At 44.3% G+C, this 22,503-nt stretch overlaps 1 protein-coding gene across 1 annotated transcript in view; it reads left to right on the top strand.

Annotated features, from left to right (window-relative positions):
• Positions 1-2,707: 2,707 nt before the first annotated feature.
• Positions 2,708-22,503, top strand: part of Glt8d2 (glycosyltransferase 8 domain containing 2) — a 30,355-nt gene continuing 10,559 nt past the window's right edge. The window contains exons 1-4 of the mRNA XM_076855034.1: positions 2,708-2,905; positions 11,950-11,995; positions 14,760-14,852; positions 19,267-19,438. Of these exons, the coding sequence (XP_076711149.1) occupies positions 11,977-11,995; positions 14,760-14,852; positions 19,267-19,438 (284 nt within the window). The 5' untranslated portion in view covers positions 2,708-2,905; positions 11,950-11,976. The remainder of the gene's footprint in view (positions 2,906-11,949; positions 11,996-14,759; positions 14,853-19,266; positions 19,439-22,503) is intronic.

Here is a 22,503-nt window from a genome sequence, read left to right as displayed (position 1 = left end):
AGTCACATCTCCAGCCTTCAAAGAGATACCTACACCCTTGTGTTCATTGTAGCATTTTTCACAGTGGCACGGATATGAAAACAATCTCAAATGTCCATTGATGGATGAGCAGATAAATAAGTTGTACATGTACAACATAAGTTGTACTAGGCTTCAAGTCTGCACAGTATATTACTGTAAACTGAATACCAAGGGCAGTTGTAACACAATGGTAAGTATTTTTATCTAAATATTAAAAAAAGTAAGAATAAAAGGTAGGACAGGAATGTTTCAAGGATAGAAACTTTTTCAGCTCCTTTATAATCTTGTGGGGCCATTGTCATATATGTGGTCCACTGTTGACTGAAATGCACAGGCTGCCCCTTACATCTGTTTATGTTAGCCAAAACATTGAATGATTATGGTTTAAAATCGGGTACAACTGCCAGGTGTGGTAGCGCACATCTGTAATCCCAGTGGCTCAGGAGGATCTTGAGTTCAAAGCCAGGCTCAGAAACTTAATGAGGTCCTAAGCAATTTAGCAAGACGCTGCCTCAAAATAAAAAATAAAAAGGGATGGGGGTGTGGCTCAGTGGTAGCCACCCCTGGGTTCTGTTCAATTGTTGGCTCCAAAAAAAAAAGGTATGACCTTCTGGGAGTAGCAAAAGAGGAGTAACAGCTAAGGTCAAGCCTGCTCCAAAGAAAGAGGACACACTTGCTTGAGTGTGTGAGGGCTTCAGGGTAGGAGTTTGTAAGGAAATTCTGCTGGGGAGATGAATAATTCTGCCCACATGGCAACAGGGTGCTGCAGGAGCTAACCCTACTGTCTTAACCGAAAATCCTAGTGTTTGAAATATACATCAAGAAGAACACAGTTGAGAAGTGCCGAACAGGAATTCCAGTCTCGGTTTCATCACTAACTTGCTCTGGACACTTAGACATTCACTTGCTCAAAGCCTCAGTTTACTCATCTGAAAATCGGAGCAAAGTTCAATTTACCAAAAAGAAATGTTATGAGAATAAAATGAAGTAGAAGTGAAAATGCTTTGGCAATGTTCAAAATTCTGTGCAAGTGGAAGATACTAGATACTCCCACTCTCCTAGTTTAAGTCTGAGAAAATCCCACTAAGCCCTTAGAAACTGCATTATTCAATTTAGTAGCCCCCGACCACATTGGCTAATGAGTACTTAATATGTGATTGGTGCAACTGAAGTACTGAATTTTAAATTTTACTAAATTTTGATTAATTTTGAATTGAAAAACTATTACTCCTGTCAGTTGTTGGGAAAAATTTCGAATTTATTTGAAACAACCCAAATATGTAAATCCACTTTTTAAACTGTAAATTTTATGAAATCTAAATACATATCAAGTATTTCCAATAAAATTTAGGATTTGAATTGAAATTTACTGCAAGTGTAAAATACACTCTAGAGACTCAGGAGGCGCAGGCAGGAGATCCCAAGTTCAAAGCTACCCTCAGCAATTTAGCAAAGCCTTAATCAACCTAGCAAGACCCTGTCTTAAAATAAAAAATTAAGAGCTGGGGTTGTGGCTCTGTGGCAGAGCACTTGCCTAACACATGTGAGGCACTGGGTTCCATCCTCAGCATCACATATAAATAAATAAAAATTAAAGGTACATCAACAACTAAAAAATATTTTTTTAAAAAATAGAAAATTAAAATTGAGCTGGGGATATAGCTCAGTTGGTAGAGTGCTCACCTCACATGCAGAAGGCCCTGGGTTCAATCCCCAGCACCACAAAAAATTAATAAATAGATAGAGAGAGAGAGAGATAGATAGATAATAGAAAATTAAAATAAAACATGTGCCAGATTTCAAAGACTCAGTTAAAAAAAGTGAAATGTCTTGTTAATAATATTTTATATTGTGTGATGAAATGATATTTTTTCTTGTGTAAAATAAAATATATCATTTAAATCAATTTTATTTCTTTGCACTTCTCTTAAGGCATCTGCTCGAACATTTAAAATTACAGTGTGGGTTTGCATCCTGTTTCTATAAGAGAGTACCACTCCTGAAGGCAACAGAGTGGGCAACCTTAGTTCCTTGTAGAAACTAGGGAGAGGAGAGGGATCACTGCAGAATCAGCTCTATGATTCCAGGCAAAATGTGCTGGTGCCATTTCCTGGATTTCTGGGAATCGATGGCAGAAATACAGAACAACATAGATTGTCCTTGATGCCAACCCGCTGAGTGATTCTTCTCCGGGTTCAGGCAGGATACACTCCATCTTGAAACTTCGGACATTATCATGCCTTGGTAGACTGAGACCATAGTTGCTGTCTGGGTTTTAATTTGCAGACGACAGCATTTCAATGAGCAGGAGATTTCAGGAGCAGCTAGAAGCTGCAAAGACTCTCAAAACCAGCATGAATTTATTTTTACCTTCTCTTTCAGAGTTTATGTTAGATCTAATGTGTGGTTGAAATTCACCCGCGGAGCATTTGCTCTTCTCTGGGTCTGATTCTTTTCCTCTAGAACAGCCGTGTTTTAGATACGATTTGCAAGCGGACTGCAGGACGAGGCTATGAGAGGAAGTCTGGCCCATCCGAGCTGGCCCGCCCTGCTCAGCACATCTGGAAGTGTTTCAGTGGCTGCCTGACTCTGCCAGCAACGCCTGGGCTCCCAGCTGCTCGGCGCAGGAGAGGAAGAAACCCGAGCCACCCAAAGTCAACGCAAGCAAAGGGGGGTGCGGGTAGGGGAGGGATATTCTTTTGGAAACTTAATAGAGGCCTTGGGGCTCTCTAGCCCTTTGAGATTTCCAATGAGATCTTAGAAACAACGGAAGCAGCGTGAAGGGCTGCAGCCCTGAGCCAGCCTCGATTTGAATTCTCTGCCCCTCAGCACTAGAGACTGGACCAAGGAGCACAAAGTCCCACCTACCCTCACCATTAACCAGGTAAGTAGAGAGATTTAGGAGCAGCATTCTGTCTTTCCATTCTAACCTGGCCGGTCTGCAGTAGTCCTTTATTTTGCTACAGACTCAAAGAGGTAAATCAGAGGTGTCAGTCAGTCTGTCCACACAAACTTTGCCTTCAGGAGTCCCCCAGCTTGTCTTTATAGCATTCCAATGGAAACTTTCTTTCTTCCTTTCTTCCTTCCTTCCTTCCTTCCTTTTTTTCTCCTTTTTGCCATTGCTACAAATCCAAGATACTCCATGTGCAAGGTTTTCATATCCTGGACTGTGTTTGCAGACCTGATTTTGTTTCCCCTCTCTTCCCAAAAACTATTTGTCAGTAGAGATTAGCAGTTGAATAAGACACGGATAAATGCTGGCATTTAATGCAGGTATGTTTCTGAGCCACAAATGACTTAATTGAGTTGTGATTCATGTTTTTGGAATCTGTTCTAGAAAACTGTTCTGAAGGCTCCCATACTCAGTAAAAGAACTGGCAGCTGTGGAAATCTCTGTGCGTTTTATAGTGGGTGCAGTAGTCAGAATGTTCAGGTTGAAAGTGCTTAACATCCAGATAATGTCCTATGTTGGCTTTATCAACAAGTGTAATATATTAGATAAGCCCAGGAGAGCCTGGTACATAGTTCGTGACATAAGTTAAGAAGGGATAGTAAACAGTAAGATGAGAGGAAGAGAATACAATGATATATAAACAGCTGATGTGCTGTGGAGAAGATGGGTGGTCCTGTAGCTGTTTGACTCTGGGCAGCCAAATATCCAACGGGCTTTGGTTGGTCGGTTGGTTTTGCTTTTTCCTTTGCCTGTGTTTTGGTGTTGCCTCCTGTACCGTGCCCCTTTTGTATTATGTAATGAAATTCCAGTTCCGCCTCAAACACAGCTAACAGTAGAGCTGTGTAGTCGTGAGGACAAGGCTCTGGGTCAGGCACAGGATTGAGTCCATGGGCTGCCCCTTGTAAACTTTATAAGCCTGACTCTGGGCAAATTAACTTGCTCTGTTCATCTGTAAAATGGGAATAAAAAACCCATCATATCAATGAAAGACATAATACAGGGTCTGCAAAGCAGTGAGCCCACAGGACTGGTTAGTTTCTCTGCTGATGGCGATGACAGCAGTGATGACAGAAGTGACCACACTTCCTGCATTTGGTGACACTCTGGCAGGCTGGTCATCCAGGCGGCCTCTATCTTCACATGCCTCCCCGAGACTCTGCTTTCCTCCTTCCTGCCTTCGAGCTCCTCTTTCTCCTTGCCCACTCTGTCTTGGTTTCTCCTCTTTCCTTGCTGAGAGAAAGACATGTTCATTGAACCTCATCGTTTTCATTTCCAGCTCCCAAGGAACGTGCTTCACTAAATGCTGCCTTTATTTCAGCATTTTCCAAAGAATGTTCTGAAGACCTGGTCCCATGGCATATGTAGCCCTGCAAACTCTGTCACCCTCTGAGAAATCTCAGGGCATATAATCTCTTTAGAGGTCCTGAGAAGTCCCACAGTGGACAACTCCACTTGAGGACTTTCAGCACAATGGCTCCTAGTGAGCCATTTTGTCACATAACGTCAGTGAACACTTCTCGGAGCACACTCTGGGATATCCTGTTCTGGCCATCCTTGTTTTCGTTTTGGTCCCTTTTGGACTTCCTCCTTTATCACTCAAGAACACCCAAGGAGACACCTCACTCTTTGTTCCCTAGTGCTGTGGAGTGGCTGTAGTTTGTCCTTTAGAAGTTCTTGTGCTGGAGGCCTGGTCCTTGATGTGTCAGGGCTGGGAGATGTGGCGCCCCTGAGAGGCAGGGCCTAGTGGGAGGTGGTCATGTCATGGAAGGTGTGTCCTTGTCAGATGACCACCGAACGTAGGTATATTTAAGTCACTCAACACTACCTCTTAGCCTCCCCACCCCATGTCTTCCCTCCTCCTTTTTGATTCCCAGGTCCTTAACCATTCCTCCCTACCTGCAACATGACAGACGTGATTAATCATCATCTGTGTCCCTGTTAAATAACATCTGGTGGTGGCCTAGGTTTCTCCTTAGTTTCCCAATCCTGAAAGCCTCTACCAGCGGCTCAGAGTTGGCATGTAAAGTAAGACTAACAGGTTCAGATTTTTGAAGTGTTTTTCTGAAGCATCCTTCCCATTTCGCCTCTTCTTCCAAGGCAGAGCTAATTCCCTTAGCCACTGCCAGGTCTCAGACATTCTTTCCAGGTTTGGCCATGGGCCCAAACTCTCTGGCAACTTTCTGGCATCTGGTAAAACAGCTCCCTACACAAGGTCTTCAGGGACGCATATTTAACCGTACCAGCCTCTAAGTTCTCTAAGCTCTTCTCTCCCCAGGCCCAGGCCCTCAGGCCTCCCTCTGCCTCTTTCCTCCCCTCTTTGAAGTCCAGGGCCTTGCCTCGGGAATGCCTCTCCATGGCTGTCAGCAGCTGACTTCCTGCTCCTCCTCTCGGGCTGTCCTGAAGATAGGCCTGTGCCTGCACAGGGTTGATCAGATATTATCACAGGGAAACCGGGACATGGCAGTCCCCCCACCGGGAGAGCTCACAGAGGTGCAAGTTCCAGGCTCCCTATCTAGAGCTTGTGTTCCTGGGACAGGGCATCTACAGTCCCCCTCCTTGGTTCTTACTTCCTTAGTGAAGGAAGCGCTGACCCCTCTCTCCCTGGGGTTGAAGAGCAGAGCAACAAGACCTTCTTCCTTTTTCTTTCTCCCTCCTATTTCTCATTCATTCAACAAGTAGTTACTGAGTTCCCGCCTCAGGACAGGACGAGTGGGTAAGCCACAGTTCCTGTCCTCAACCGTCTCATGGTCTGGTAGAGGAGACAGGCACGCCACAAGATTACAAAATGTGGTGCAGCTGGCAAGGGCAGAGTGGACATCAGCAGAGCACCACCGCCACCGGAGGGGCCACTGGGGGAGGCTTCCCTGAGGAGGAGGAGGAGCCTGAACTGAGTCTTTAAGGTCCCACCAACAATTTACTGGAGAAGTAAGCAGGAAAGGACATTCCAGGCAGAGTGTCTGCATGACCCACAGTCCAGAGGCAAGATGGGCGCAGTGTTGGGCTGAGGACAGTGGAGGGTAGAGAGTAATCCTGAAGCAGCTCAGCGTGGCAGAGGCATGGCATGGGGACCCACAGGCGTCACTGGAAGCTTGGACCTTAACCTTTTGTTAGTGGGTTCTAACAAGTGGCTTTAAGCAGAAAAGACACTCAGAGTTGCGGAAGGGTCTTTTTAAGGCTAATTTTATTTTATTTTTATTTTTTAGTTGTAGATGGACACAATGCCTTTATTTTTATGTATTTATTTTTACGTGGTGCTGAGGATCAAACGCTCTACCACTGAGCCACAACCCCAGCCCTAAGGCTAATTTGAAGAATTGTCACATAATGGTACATATTAGTGGGGTACGGTGTGATATTTCAATACATGTGTACTATGTATAATGAACAGATCATGCTAATTAGTATAATCATCACCTCAAAGATTTACTATTTCTTGATGTTGAGAAGATTCAAAATCCTATTTGCCATTCTGAAATAAACAATTACCTGTTGTCAACCACAGTCACCCTCCTATGCTGTAGAACCTTAGATGTTATCTCTTAGACAACTGCACGCCTGTACCCGCTGGCCTTCCCCGAGCGCGCTCCCCACAACTGTGGTGTAAATCATTCAGTCCAATTCTATAAACAAGTGGCTTGCATTCTCCAAACCCATAATGTAGTGACAAATAAAAAGGCAGTGGGTGGGGCTGACCAAGAATGAACAACAGGGGCTAGGGCTGGGGCTTAATGGCAGAGCGCTTACCTGGTACATGTGAGGCGCTGGGTTCGATTCTCAGCACCACATAAAAATAAATCAACGAAATAAAGGTATTTGTCCATCTACAACTTAAAAAAAAAAAGAATAAACAACAATATTGGGATAATGAGGGAAGTTGAATGGACAACTTATTGGTTGATGTTATCAATGTTACTTTTCTTAGGTGAGATCATGGCATTGTGATGATATAGGAAGATGTGTGTGTGTGTGTGTGTGTGTGTGTGTGTGTGTTTAGGATGTCCTTGCTTTATTATTAATTAATGAATGTATTTATTTTTGGTACCAGGGACTGAACCCAGAGATGCTTTACCACTGAGCGCATCCCCAGCCCTTTTTATTTTTATTTAGAGACAAGGTCTCACTAATTTGCTTAGGGCCTTGCTAAATTGCTGAGATTGGCCTTGAACTTGAGATCCTCCTGCCTCAGCCTCCCAAGAAGCTGGAATTACAGGTGGGTGCCACTGTGCCCAATAGGATATTTTACTTTAAAGGGAGATCTGCTGAAGTATTTAGGGGTGAAGTGTTGTGATGACTGCAACCGCAAGTACATAGAGAGAGCCGTGGAGTGAATACGACAGATTAGCAATTGACGAATGGGCTGCAGAGTACGTGGTGGGTGCTTATCTCAACTTTTCAATAGACTCAAAATGTTTCAAATGAAACTAAGAGAAGGAAAATCAAGCCAGAAGTCAAGCTGAATGTGTGTTTGAAATAAAAATAATGAAAAGGTGATAATTATTTTTTGATATAATTATCTAGCAACAACAACAACAAAAAGCTACTGAGACAGTTACGCCACTGATTACTTGGGGAAGAGGAGGGTGGGGAGGGCCTCTGGGTGGGAAGGCCAGGCTGGAGGTTCCTGTAGAGTCAGTGTTGTTCCTGTGCAGTCAGTAAGTGGGTCGCAGAAGACTAGGGGGCAAGCGGAGCTGGCGGTGGTCAGCACTGACTGAGAGAGGGATCAGGAGGGAAGTCGCAAGGTCCCCAGGGAGCACCTGAGTGGCTTCTGTGTGTGTGGGGGTTTCATTTCCCTGGTGAACCTACATGGTTCTCAGCAGCATCCTAAAGGAGTCGGCTGTACCTTCCTCTCTCTAGTCCATAAATATTTCTGAGGACCGATACTGCCAGGCACCTGTCTAGATGTTAGCAATTTGTCAATAAAAACAAAAACAAACTTTCCTGCCTCGGGGAGCTTATACCGTATCCTTTGGAGGGCAAACCATCAACCATAACAAAGAGGCAGAATGGCAGATGGCAATAATTGCCGAGGAGTTGATACGTGTGTGTGTGTGTGTGTGTGTGTGTGTGTGTGTGTGTGTATCAAGCCACTTGAATATCCCAGGAGAACATTCCAGATGCAGGGAATGGCTAGTAGAAAGGTTGAGGTGAAGTCTGTCTGGCAAGGAAGCCAGTGATCATGGAGATCTTGTGGGAGGACATTGAGGGACTCAGCTCTGACCCCGAGACAGACAGGCAGGCCTCAGAGGGTTTGGAGCAGAGGCTCTGGCTCAGAGTTTCACAGGCTGACTGTGTTTTTTGGTTATGAAATCAACTGGAGGAAAACAGCCATGGCATAAGACAGTCAAAGAGTCCAAGGATGGTGGTCAGCCAAGGTCAGGACCTGAAGGTGGTGAAAATGGTGGATGTATTCTGCAGGAAGAACAGACAGCATTTGTTACCAGTCCACACGTGGGGCAGGGAAGCAAGTGGGGTCAAGGATAGCACCAAGTTTAGTTTTTGCTGGAACAATTAGTTCCATTAACTGGTTTGGGAGAGCTGGTTAGGGTGCCTGGTTGGGGGAGGCCTCATGAGCTCAGATTGGGACACATGGATGCCTTCAAGTGGATATGCCAAGTGACCGGTTAGACTTAGGAGTCTGGAATCCACACGGGGACAGAAACGTGGGAGTTGTTGGCATAGAAATGGTATTTAAAGCTGTGAAACAGGAGGAGATTTCCTCAGAAGTGAGTTCTCAGTAAAGGGCTGTATGCTGAGGTGTTCTGAGGCTCAGGAGGTAGGAGCAAAGGAGACAGATGGCAAAAGAGACTGAGAGTGAGCTTCAGAAAGGCAGAGGAAACACCGGGTGTGGTGAGGCTTACCTGCGATTCCAGCGGCTCCGGAGGCTGAGGCAAAAGGATCTCAAGTTCAAGGCCAACCTCAGCAACTTCCCAAGACCTTAACAAAGCAAAACTTATAAAAAGGGCTAGAGATTTGGCTTAGAATAAAGCTCCTGGTCCCCAAAACAAAATGCCTCCCCCATCATTCCCTCTAGCTGTCCATGCCTGACTCCCTGTCAGTGTTCTGTCTCTGAACTTGGCTGGCTGTCATTGATACCACTGGTTATCAGTGACGAGTTCTACTTCTTCACATGTTTAAGTCTGAACATTAGAGAAGCACACCGAGGCAAGCATATAAAGCAGGGTTTATTTAAAAATGGGTAACAGACTTCTCCTGGGAGGGAGAAGGAGCCATAGCTGGCATTCTGGTGTCCCAAGAAGTGGGGTGTTCTGCCCTTTTTGTAAGTCCTAGGCTTCCTTTGTTCTCCTGGCCTCTTCCCCTTATCATCACTCTCCTTCCAGCCTATGTGACTAGGCCTAGGAATGCTGCACAGTGGGGTGGCCAACAGGTGGGAAACAGGTGGGCTGAAGGGGGAAGGCCAAGATGGAGCAGCCCTGGACACATTAATTAACAACCTAATAGCTCCATGTAGGGAAGGCAATTCCTGGGACAAGGTACCTTAGCCACAGGTTGGAGCAGGGGCAGGTTCTTAATAAGGGTGGAGGAAGGCTCTGAAAGAATTAACATTTCAGTCCTTCAGGGGACAGTCTCCAACTTGCTGGACTCACTCAAAATTGGCCTCCTTGATCCAACCTGACTCGATTTACCTATCTCTACTGACTGCCTAATTCTGACTTCACAAGTACCCCAAACACAAATTCACAGCAGCTTAAAAATGCATGGGTTTATTCTTCTCATGTATCTGGAGGATGTGAGTATGGAAGGCATTGATTCTCAGTTTGATGTCAGGGCTGGCTGTTCTCTGCAGCTCTTGCCCTCTCCTTCATAGTTACAAGATGGCTGCCTAGCTCCAGCATTTGTGGGCCCAGGCAAGGCAGGAAGAAGGAGGAATTGCCCCTTCGTCCAGAAAGCAAAAGCATCCCCAGTATCCCGGCAGATTTTTACTTTAGTTCATCTGCAGATCTGCATAATGTGGCTACTCCTAGCTGCAAAGGAGGTGAGTGAAGTCTGTATTTAGGTTTTTCTGCCTCTTGTGGAAATGGGCAAGGGAAAGAGGATGGGCACCTGCCAAGAATGAGAAGTGCTGAGATGACTCAGATGCAGGCCCTGCTCTCAAGGGGCCAGCCTTCTCACGAGGAAGAACAGGCCTGAAGGGGGTGGTTTGGATCAGTTCAGGAGAGACCGTCTTCCTGACCCCCCACCCCCACCCTCTCCTCAGGCTGGAACAATGAATGCCCTGGGCTCACACTGCCAGGTCCCCTCAGCATCCTGCTGTCATCCGGGTCCTTCACCCAAGCGTGGACTCCCTAGGGACTGGCCTCTGAATCTGTGGTCCTGGTGTATTAGCAGAGTCTCAATAAATACCTGTTGACTGAATGTATGAATACATAGGTGAAAGGCATCACCCTAATTTCCTTCCTGTCCCGGGCTGGGCACTTAATCCCTCTCGGCATTTTCATCAATTAACTTCAGATTTACATTCTCTCAGCAAAATCTCTAACTCTTCCGAGAAAATAGCCCTGGTTCCCCACCTGCTCCAGCCACACCCTATGTGCCTGCAGGGGATTAATGCACTGCTTAGGTTGAGGCTTTCTCTGCCCAACCATTACCCAATCATTTCACATCTATTCCTTCTTTCTTCCTTCCTTCCCTCCATTCCTTTTTGTCTAATCCAATGAACCTCCATTCCCGCCCCCGCTCCCCATTGTGTGATAGCATCTGCCTATCAGACAGAACATCTGGCCTTTGGTTTTGGGGATTGGCTTATTTCACTTGGCACGATAGTCTCCAGTTCTATCCATTTACTGGCAAAGGAAATAGGAGCTTTTATTATTGAATTATCTGGCCCCTGTAAATATATGTATATATACACCTATACACACATGAATACCAGCTTGACCACGGCAAATATGTTTGGAAGGGCTCCTGCTGGCAAGAAACCGAACCTCTATTCAAAGAAGTTTAAGGAAAAAAGGGGAATTGATTGGCTTGGGTTGGTGGGATGCCCAGGGAGGGGCTCATCTCCGGATCTCAGAGTTTGCCATCCCCTGACTCTGTCTTCTTTCTACCCCGTGGTCCAGGTGGTTACCTTCAGGGAGCTGGAGGGGGAGCCACGTGGCCAAAGGCCATTGGAAGCTTATATTCTCCCCCAAAGTTGGACAAACACATATCACTGAAATCATAAAAGTACCTGAAACCTGATCTCAGAAAAACCTTAAGTAATGTGCTGTGTTGATCTGATTCTTTCCCAGGGTCTAGAAGGGCATGAAAAGGGCCACTCTCAAGGCACCTGGAGTTTCTGGGTGTGCAGGATGCATCCAGGGAAAATAAAAGCGAAATTGTAGCTGGTTGTTTAAAATTCTTATCTAATGATTGAATTTCATTTTTTTCATTGAAAGTGCCCTGCTCACCTGTGCTTGTCTAAATACCCGTTGCTTCTCCAAATGAACATCTAAGATATTGTAATAACTATATAGATAGATAAATTATAAACTGGGAAAACCAGGAAGCAGAGTAACAGGTGTCTCCGAGAACAGAGAGTTTGTTAACTTTCTCGACTTCAGGGCACAAATAAAATATTACAAAATATAGTGAAAACTTTGACTATAGTGCAAAGTGATGATAGCAAAAGACAGGCACGGGGTTGGTACGTTAGATCAAAAAGATCTAGCTCCTCTGCTTTGCTGGCCCAGAAGGCTAAAGCAGCTTCTTGGAGAAGGTTAAAAAACCATGAAGACAAAAGACCTCTTTCGGGCCCTTTGCAAGGCTTATTCCACCAGATTAACCACTTTTGAAGAGGTAGGCTGAACATTTAAGAAATATCGATTTTCTTTCCCAAATTCTAGATTCAGAACAGTAAAGGATGATGCCACACTTCATTCCATGTCTGGCTTTTAGAGAAGACATTGTCCGTAATCCTTGCTGGTGACTTTTGAGTTGCTTCCCTTTTAAACATAACTTTATTCTTCAATCTGCAGGTTACAGTCTCATCCACGTGGATACCCATGGCTCTGTTACGAAAAAGTAAGATGATCGCTTTAAAAAAATTTGTTGTTGTTGTTGTTGTCGTCGTTGTAGATGGACAGAATGCTTTTATTTTATTTGTTTTTTTATTTTTATATGGTTCTAAGGATCCAATCCAGTGCCTCACGCATGCTAGGCAAGAGCTCTGCCACTGAGCTACAGCCCCAGCCAGATGATCGCTTTTGATACTAATGATCGAAGGAAGGTATTAGCTGGAGTGTTTTGATGTTGAGACTTGGCTAGCTTTTGTTCTTTTCTCTCTTTTGAATCTGCTTTGATTCCTGTGGAAGGTTGTTAAGTTTTGGTCAGAAGTGGACCTATAATGAGCAGGGTCATGTATTTTTATAAAACCTGCTAATACAACTTCTCATTCTAAAGAAATATTCAGTTGGGCATGCACCTCAAAGTCCCAGCTTCTCAAGAGGTTGAGGCAGGAGGATACCTTGAATCCATGAGTTTGAGACCAGCCTCAACATAGTGAGACCCTGTCTCAAAAATAATACCAATAAAAATAAATAAATACTCATGTTCATGTATAATTTAGCATTTGTAATTTTGTATTTTTGTTCTTAAAGGGTCACCTCAAATCTTCAAATGTATTAAAACCCGGATAAACCCCCGAATTTAGACAAGTTGATGTGTGAATTTTGGGGGGGAACACACTAACCTAATCTTGTTACTCTCAGGGTAGAGTTGCCTGTTAGTATATGAAAACACAGGTCATCCAGTTAAACTTAAACTTCAGATTAAAAAAGGAATAACTCTTTAGTGTATGTATATCCCAAATGTAGCATGGGACACTCTTTACAAAAAAAAAAGAAAAAAATTCCTTTTTTTTTTTTTAATCTGGCAAATGTACACATTGATAACAGCCATAGTTAGAAGGAGTAGATGGTTGAAGATACTGGGCCACCTCTCCAAACCTGTGCAAATGAATATGGTCAGACTGAGAAACAGTAGAACTTTGCCCCTTATCTTCTGCTTTCCTATAGTTGTTTTAAACTGAGCCTCATGTCTGGTGGTCCCTGGCTGAATCTGATGACCCAGAGAGAAGTGGGATCATTGAGCCTCAGAAAGTGGTTTTTCAAGGTATTGGGAAAGACTGTCCAACTCCTTTTGTTAACAAATATGAAGGCAAATGTCTTGGAGCCAGAAAATAAATCAATATGAGGCCAATAAATTAAGTATCTTGATGCAAAATAATGATAATACATAATAATTATGAAATCTTTATTGTGCCTGCATTGCCTCTGTTAGCTCTCAAAACCAGATTGTGAGATAATGCTTATTATTACAATCCCTACTTAGCAGACAAGTTCATAGAGGCTCAGAAAGGTTAAGTAATATGTCTGAGGTCACACAGCCAGGAGGTGGGAAAAAAGGTTTGAGTCTGATTTCAAATCCCCTCCCTTTCCTTTCTACCAACTTTCCCCATACTTCAGGGGTTTGTGTACCACAATGTCAATGCACTACCTTCTTAATTTTTTTCAATATCTGTGTTCCTTCTGTCCTATGCATTACTTAGTATTTTCTTTAAGTTTGACTCACATTTAAAATTTAAAAGTGTACTTTATAATAGAAAGTTTTTATTCTTACAGTAAGTTGAAAAAAGTTTTATACTATTATAAAATAAAGAAGGTGATTGTAAAAAATATATTCAATTAGAAGAATGTCATTTAACTCTGGGAGTAGCTTTAGTTGTCCTCCTGCACATGGAATCAAACTGACTTTTCACACCGTGATTTAATAATTGCTCAATGCTGTGGACATGAATCTTCTCGGTCATTTCATACATAATCAGTGGTATGTGTTCTCTGCTCAAGAAAATGCTGGAGCTGGGCCAGGTGGCATGTGCCCCTGATTCCAGTAAATTGGGAGGCCATGGCTGGAGGATCACAGGTTCCAGGCCAGCCTTAGCAACTTAGCAAGACCCTAAGCAATTTAGTGAGGCCCTGTCTCAAAATAAAAAATAAAAAGAGGGGCTGGGATTGTGGCTCAGGGGCAAGTGCTTGCCTAGCATGTGCTAGGCACTGGGTTCGATTCTTAGCACCACAAATAAATAAATAAAGGTCCATCAACAGCTAGTAAAATATTTTTAAAAATAAAGTAAAAAGGGTGGCGAATGTAGCTTCGTGGTAAAGCACCCCTGGGTTCAAATCCCAATACACCCCTCCCTGCAAAAAAAACAAAAACCAAAAAAACCAAACCACGGTCCTACACTGCTCCACTTAGTAGGTCCCAAGAGCAAACATTGCAAATGGTGTGGAATCTGTCCTGGGGACTTAGAACTGGAAGAAGTATTGAAGGCTTCTAACATTTTACCCAGGGTAAGAATTTTCTGCACAACATCCTTGACCAGTAGTTTGAATTAATTGAAAAGCTGCTGTGTTAGAAGAGCTAAACACAAGTACTTACAATCAGTCCTGGCACACAATAAGCATTATATAAATGTTGGCTACTATTTGAAACAAAATATTTGCGCAGGGAAAGTGGCTCCAGAGGCAGCACCCTGTAATGATTAAGTCCCCGACCTCTGCCAACAGACTGTCTGCGCTAGTGCTGGGTCTTCCTTACCTGGCTTCTGTGTGTCCCTGACAACTGTGTGCCAGGCCAGCTCTTTACCTCTGTGCCAGTTGTTCTAAGAAAGGTCCCAGGCCCCCTGAGTCTGTCCTGGAGGGCTTCTGCTCACGCTGCCATTCTGAGCCTCTCCACCTGATTCCAGCTGGCTGGGTTGGACTCTGACGTGGTGTCACTGTCGTTTCAGTTAATCAAGTGCTGCTGTTCCTCCTGATTGTGACCCTATGTGGGATTCTGTACAAGAAAGTTCATAAGGCGACCGTGGTCAAGGCTGAAGCAGGTAAGCAGGCGTGCAATCCACCCAGATTGATGCGGTTTGAGATGTTCCTTTAGGTCCTTTCAGTAGTTGGGTTTAGGGACATGTGATAACTTGGCCAGCTTCTAAGGACTTGAGTGTGGAATATCCACCCAAGGCCGACCACTCACGGTGTCTTAGAATGATCAGTGCTGTTCAGATGGTGGCACATGTAAGATTCACATGGAGGGCTTGTGAAAACACACCACTGGGCCCCACCAAGAGGCTTAGAATGGCAGCTCTGAAGGGGCCTGAGAATTCGTGTTCCTGATGGGCTTTCTCCCAGTTGCTGCTGCTGCTGCTGCTCTTGATTGATTCTTGGACCACTCTTGGAGTGGGCCGCTCTGCATCCCAGCCCTTTGCAGTCTCTCGCCATTTTACCTGTGGAAGTTGCCCTTCCTTTCCTCTCCCTGCTGGTCCATTTCCATTAGTGTCCAAACAGCCTCATGACTCTCAGGTCCCGCTCCAGCTGCCCTGAGAGCCCGTGTCCCTGCTCAGGGGTGGACTGCGTGAGGTGCTATTCCGCAACCCCAAACACCCACAGAATCACCACCAAGAAGCACTGTGTGTGTTTACTGTATTTCCAATTAATTTACATTTGATATTAGGCAAATAAACACACTCATTTATGGAAAGCACAAAAGAAAAAAAAAAATTCCCTGCAACTCCATCAGTCGAAGATAAATGCAGTTAGTGTTCTAGTGTGTGACATCCATTCACGCCACATTTTTTTCTTTTTTTTTTTTTTAAAGCCAGACATTTAGGGACTAAAGACACACCAGTGAACAAAACAGTATTTCTGTTCCCAGAGAGTGGCCATCTCTTTCTGGTTATTTTTAAATTAAAAATTACTTTAAAATAATTTAAAACATGCAAAATCTGGTCCAAGTGAGCATCGAGAGCATCTGGAAAGAGAATGGCTTCCACACCAAGATGTCCATGTGGCTGTTCATGGGGTATTTTTCATAGTGGCCCCAAATTGGAAACGGTCTACAGGTGGCCCCTCTGGAGAGTGGATGAAGGGGACGTGGTCTCCGCATAGCACCGAGCATTTTCAAAGCTAGAAAGGAACAAATTACGGATACAAGCTAAAATATGGACGAGCCTCAAAAGCATTGTGAAAGAAGACAGACCCAGAAGCCCACACTTGCATGACCCCACGTTTATGAAATTTCTAGAAAAGGCAGGTGGATGGCAAATTTCTAGAAAGCAGATGGGTGTTGCCTAGAGTGGGTCTTGGGAGTGGGTGGGCGGCACACAGCCTCAGCAGAACCTCTCCTAGGGCTGGAGGTGTTCCACAACTGGATGGTGGTGATCACTGCACACATTCACAGTTTTGCTAACACTATTTATGACGGGTAAATTTTAAGGCCTCTGTATGGATTCGCTCAGGCTGCCACAACAAAACACCACGGGGGGAGATGGCCAAAAGAATAGACATTTATTTTCCCACAGTTCTGGAGGATGGGAATCCAAGATCGAGGTGCCAGCAGGCGGGTTTCTCCTAAGACCTGTCTCCCAGGCTTGCAGAGAGTCACCTTCAAGGAGCCTAGGTCTAAATACAGTCACATCTCAAGTTACTGGGGGTCAGGACATAAACATAAGAGCTTTGCGGGGACATGATTAGCCTGTCACAGCGTCTAAAGTATACCTCCAAAAATTGTTTTAGAAGAGAGAGAAAGGAGGTCAGCAAGGTCAGATGCCCTCCGAGCTTCTGGTTCTTTCTGTGTTCTTTCTTCCTTACATTTCACTCCCTGCTGGATCCAGGGCACTCCCTCAGCTCATCCTCTGGGTACGTCTTAGAACAGCTGTTCAAACAACTGTACGGAAATGCGTGTCCTGACTGATTAATCAGTTGCGGACAATAAACAAAGTGTTGGGACCACAAGAGTGGATCTAATATCACATTTGATTCCATTCACTGTTAAAAAAGAATCTATCGTTAAAACACAGTTCAAGAGAATGTAGTGTTGACGTGGCAAGATGGTATGTTACATGGGAAAAGCCAGTTGCAGAGGGTATAAAAAGTAGGATTCCATTGTGGTTTTAAAATAATACATGTCTGTAGTAATGAATTCTTGAGAATTTACACAAAGGAGGGCTTTGGGCACATACCACACTGGTGGCTGAGATCTACCTCTCCGATGGGAGTAGAGAGATCTGCAAAATCATCACAATTTACCAGATCCTCTTCCATTTGGACCGGAAGTTTTTAAAGAAGTATAATTTTTGTAATTCAAAGAATGTTAATTCAAAGAACCAGTGTTATAAGTCAACATCTGGAGTCCCTGTGACGTCACATGCTGAAGGAAAGCAAGGCACCCAGGTTCCGCATTCTGTCCGGGTAATTTCCTTGTGATTTAGCATGCTGATCACCTGAGCCTCACTCCCATCTTATTTGGGCCAGACAAGTTGATCTTTTTTGGCCAAAAAAACACAATACTCTCTGATTGTGAGTTTTAGCACTGGGACAGCTGACGTTTCACTTCTAGAAATCAGCATGGTTTGCTAAGAGAGGTTTGTGGGAATGGACTAATTTCCAGACCCTTCTATCATGGCCATGTTTTCTAGTTGCTCTGGGCACCCAATGGCTTCACAGTGCCAACTCTGAATGGGTTGGCTGAAGCACCAGTTTGTTGATACCATGGATCTAAATAGTGTAGCAGGACACAAGCACTGAAGAGCTTAAGAGCAGACAAGCCTCCCGACAGGTCTCCAGGGTGCCTTCAGCTTTTGTTCTGGAGGAGGAACTTTTTGGCAGCTAACAGGTTTGGGGGGGCGGTTAAATTGGCCCAGCTTCTCTGGCAATGACCGTGTGATGCCCTCTCTTTCTTCCTCCTACTTCCTGCTGCCTGCTGCCTGCTGAAGGCCTCTGCCGGAGCCTGGCAGCCAGGCTCTGCCCCCGCTTTTCAACCCTTCCCTCTCTCTGCCCTAGGAATAGCCTGCAAACCATTCCTTAAGAGCCCTGTTCTCTAGGGCCAATCCATCCATTCAGTTCAGTTCAGCAAACTTTCCTTAAGCGTTTCCAAGGTTTGAGACTCGGCGGGGATAATATGATGAGCTCACAGTCGCGTGGACGAAACAGACACAAAGACTCGCCGAGTGCAATGGGGTAGGTGCTGAAATAGAGATGCCTAATAAACTCATCCATCTGTCTATCCATCCAAAGTTTACTGAGGCTCTACCATGTGCTAGTCAGTGGGATAGATGCAGAGGACCCAGAGATAAACAAGACAAGATCTCACTGCATCAGTGTACTGAGCGCCGGCTATGAGTCGGATTGAGAAAGGTTATAAGAAGTAAAATAAACAGGGCTGGGGCTGGGGCTCAGTGGTAGAGCGCTTGCCTAGCATATGTGAGGCACTGGGTTGGATCCCCTGCACCACTATAAAAATTTTTAAAAAGAAAGAAATAAAATAAATAAAAACAAAGGACACAAAAATAGGTAAAAAGTGGGGCCTGGTGGGTTGGTCAGCCAGATGGGTCTGACCTCTAACAGAGCAAGACTCACCGACTTTATTTTATACGCATCAAAGGGATTTACTGTGAGAAAAACTTCTTCAAGGTAAACAAAAGTGAGGTCAGGCTAATTGGGGCTTATCTACTTGCCCATATCTTTTCTCTCTCTGGGCCTCTGGTGCCTCAAGGCTATTGAGCATGTCCATCTTTCTTCCACCCCAAGGCAGCAAGCATCTGAATTCAAAGATACCATAAATTGCATGCCAGGCCTGGAATCTGCCCCATTAACAGCAAATGAGCATTTCTCTCAGCACCATCACACCAAAAGATTCCCAGAAGCGGTGTCTCCAATGTCCACGGCTATGGAGTTCAAAGCAATGATTTATTCGCCACTCCTGACAAGACACCTCCTCTGCCCTCAGAGAGCTCCTATGTAATAGAAGACAAAGGAAGGGTGTGCAACCAGTTGTTAGATCCAATTATAAGTAAGGGCGCATCAGGGACCTATCGAAGGGTGTACTGTCTGTAGGGCACTGTTACATGCTCCCAGAGGATCTGATGTCTATCCTGCTTCTGAAATTAATCTGCAGGAGCTAGCCATGCAGGAAAGAATGGGAAAAGCATCCTAGACAGGAAACGCAACCCTTTGAAAGGCAGACCTGGGAGTTGCACATGGTTACCAGAATTAACTTAAATGAACATTATCAGCACTTGATCACATCGAGCTGCAAGGGAGTCTGGGGAAACACTCTCAGTGGTTGGCTTTGTGGCAATTACAGCTGAAACCACCTCTCCTAAGTGAAAGAGAGACTAGATCTTGGAGAACAATGAGCTGTCTCTCCCGCATTGTGCTGTCTTCCCCCAGGACGGTGGAACACTAGTTCAACTGCTCTACCGTGAAATTCCTTCATGTTCCAAGGGCTGTTTTTGATGTTTCCAGATGACGACGCTGAGACTGCAGAGGACGTGGAAGAGGAGATCCCCGTGGTGATCTGTGCGGCAGCCGGGAGGATGGGCGCCACCATGGCTGCCATCAACAGCATCTACAGCAACACTGACGCCAACATCATGTTCTACGTGGTCGGGCTCCGCAACACTCTGACTCGAATACGGTGCTCTGTGCAGTGTCTTTGGAGCATTTGTTCTACTTTCGCTTTCTCTTTGTTTTCTTTCCTTAAGTGAATTTCATTTCCTTTTTGGATTGACATATGTCCTTAGAATTAATGAGGGGATGCCCTAAGGTCTACCTGGTGAGCTGACAGGTGTCTTGTCTCCGTGAGGAAGACAGCAAAGCCTTGTGGATCTGGGGGGCAACCCAGTCTGCACCAGCGGGCTGTCTGGGGACTAAAGAACCCAGTCCTTCCACCGCTTAGGTGAAAATCTTTCTTTCACTGTGGATTCTCTTTCCTTTGCTTTCTTTCTTTTATTTTTTATTTTTGGTGATGGGGATTTAGCCCAGGGGTGCTTAACCACTGAGCCACATCCCCAGACCTTTTATATTTTGAGATGGGGTCTTGCTGTTGCTTAGGGCCTCGCTAAGTTGCTGTGGCTGGCTTTGAACTTGCCATCCTCCTGCCTCAGACTCCTGAGCCACTGGGATTACAGGTGTGTGCGCTTTCTTAACCTGAGAGAATATTAACATAACTGCTTCAATATCGTTCCGAGTCATCACTAATTATTTATGGGAGTATGTGTATATGTATATGTGCGCGCGTGTATGTGTGCATGTGTATATGTGGATATGGTGTATTTTATGTGTGTGTGTATATATGTATATTTTGAGGGGCTGAGGATTGAACCCTCATGCATGCTAAACATACCTCTACCACTAATTCACATCTCCAGCCTTATAATTTTTGAACTACAAACTTATATACTTTTTATAATTTTACACAATTTTGAACTGATTTTTTTCTTATCCTTTACCCTACTAAAAATAAATTGGAGTTAGAACTGGTGGAATCCGGGCTGGGGATATAGCTCAGTTGGTACAGTGCTTGCCTCACATGCATAAGACCCTGGGTTCAATCCCCAACACTACACACACACACACACACACACACACACACACACACACACACACTGGTGGAATCCACCTTAACTCTGCTACTTGGTCATCAAGTGGCATCTCTCTATGGTTTAATCGGATGTCCCCTTATACCTGGTTGAGAAATAAGGAAAGTGATTAAGTAGTTTCCTCACACATTTCTCAGCCATTTGGAAGTTCGTTCCAACTATCTTGCCTATTTTTCTGTTGTGTTGTTTATCTTTTTCTTATGGACAGGACTGATTTTTATGGTTCACATTTTGCATATCTAAATTTTGTTCAAGTTTAATTTGCTGATCAATTTTTATTTAAAAAATATTAATTTTTCTGTTTACTTATTTTTGCAGTACTGGGGATTGAACTGAGGGACATGCTACCACTCAGCTACCTCCCTAGCACTTCTTAGTTTTTATTTTGAGCCAGGGTCTCACCAAGTTGCTGAGGGTCTTGCTTAATTGCTGAGGCTGGCCTCAAACTTGTGATCCTCTTGCCTTATCCTCCTGAGTAGCCAGAATTACAGGTGTGTACCACCATGCCTGGCTCTTGTCAATTTTAAACCAAGAACAAATGCTGTCCTATGTGACTTTCATTCCGAAAAGTTTTCTATGGAGATTATTTCTACAAAAGAATCTCATTATGAATTGAATAAAAGACAGAAATTCTATAAGATTGAGAAAATGCAAGGGGATAGAGTGAGGAGAGGAGGGGGACAAGAAGGGGGGCAAATGGAGAAGACTGAGAGTCATTGATAAAGGTAAATTCATATCATCCTTGGAGTCAAACCGTAGGATAAAAATGATGGGCCAGGTGCAGCGATGCACATTTGTATTACCAGTGGCTCTGGAGGCTGAATCAGGAGGATCTCGAGTTCAAAACCAGCCTCAGCAACTTAAAGAGGCCCTGAGCAACTCAGTGAGACCCTGTCTTTTTTTTTTTTTTTATTGGTTGTTCAAAACATTACAAAGCTCATAACATATCATCTTTCATACATTTGACTCAACTGGGTTATGAACTCCCATTTTTACCCCAAATACAAATTGCAGAATCACATTGGTTACACATTCACATTTTTACATAATGGCATATTAGTGACTGTTGTATTCTGCTAACTTTCCTACCCCCTACTATCCCCCCTCCCCTCCCCTCCCATCTTCCCTCTCTACCTCATCTGCTGTTGTTCAGTTCTCTCCCTTGTTCCCCCCCTTCCCCTCACAACCTCTTATATGTAATTTTGTGTAACATTGAGGGTCTCCTACCATTTCCATACGATTTCCCTTCTCTCTCCCTTTCTCTCCCCCCACTCGTCTCTGTTTAATGTTAATCTTTTCCTCATGCTCTTCCTCCCTGTTCTGTTCTTAGTTGCTCTCTTTATATCAAAGAAGACATTTGGCATTTGTTTTTATAAGGATTGGCTAGCTTCGCTTAGCATAATCTGTTCTAATGCCATCCATTTCCCTGCAAATTCCATGATTTTGTCATTTTTTAGAGCTGCGTAATACTCCATTGTGTATAAATGCCACATTTTTTTTATCCATTCATCTATTGAAGGGCATCTAGGTTGGTTCCACAGTCTAGCTATTGTGAATTGTGCTGCTATGATCATTGATGTGGCAGTATCCCTATAGTACACTCTTTTAAGATCCTCAGGGAATAGTCCGAGAAGGGCGATAGCTGGGTCAAATGGTGGATCCATTCCCAGCTTTCCCAGGAATCTCCATACTGCTTTCCAAATTGGCCTCACCAATTTGCAGTCCCACCAGCAATGTACAAGTGTACCCTTTTCCCCACATCCTCGCCAGCACTTGTTGTTGTTTGACTTCATAATGGCTGCCAATCTTACTGGAGTAAGATGGTATCTTAGGGTGGTTTTGATTTGCATTTCTCTGACTGCTAGAGATGGTGAGCATTTTTCATGTACTTGTTGATTGATTGTATGTCCTCTTCTGAGAAGTGCCTGTTCAGGTCCTTGGCCCATTTGTTGATTGGGTTATTTGTTATCTTATTGTTTAATTTTTTGAGTTCTTTGTATATTCTGGATATTAGGGCTCTGTCTGAAGTGTGAGGAGTAAAGATTTGTTCCCAGGACGTAGGCTCCCTATTTACCTCTCTTATTGTTTCTCTTGCTGAGAA

The sequence above is a fragment of the Callospermophilus lateralis genome, chromosome 4, assembly GCF_048772815.1.
Source record: "Callospermophilus lateralis isolate mCalLat2 chromosome 4, mCalLat2.hap1, whole genome shotgun sequence".
NCBI lineage: Eukaryota > Metazoa > Chordata > Mammalia > Rodentia > Sciuridae > Callospermophilus > Callospermophilus lateralis.
The sequence above is the reverse complement of the archived record's forward strand: the minus strand, read 5'-3'. Positions and strand labels throughout refer to the sequence as shown.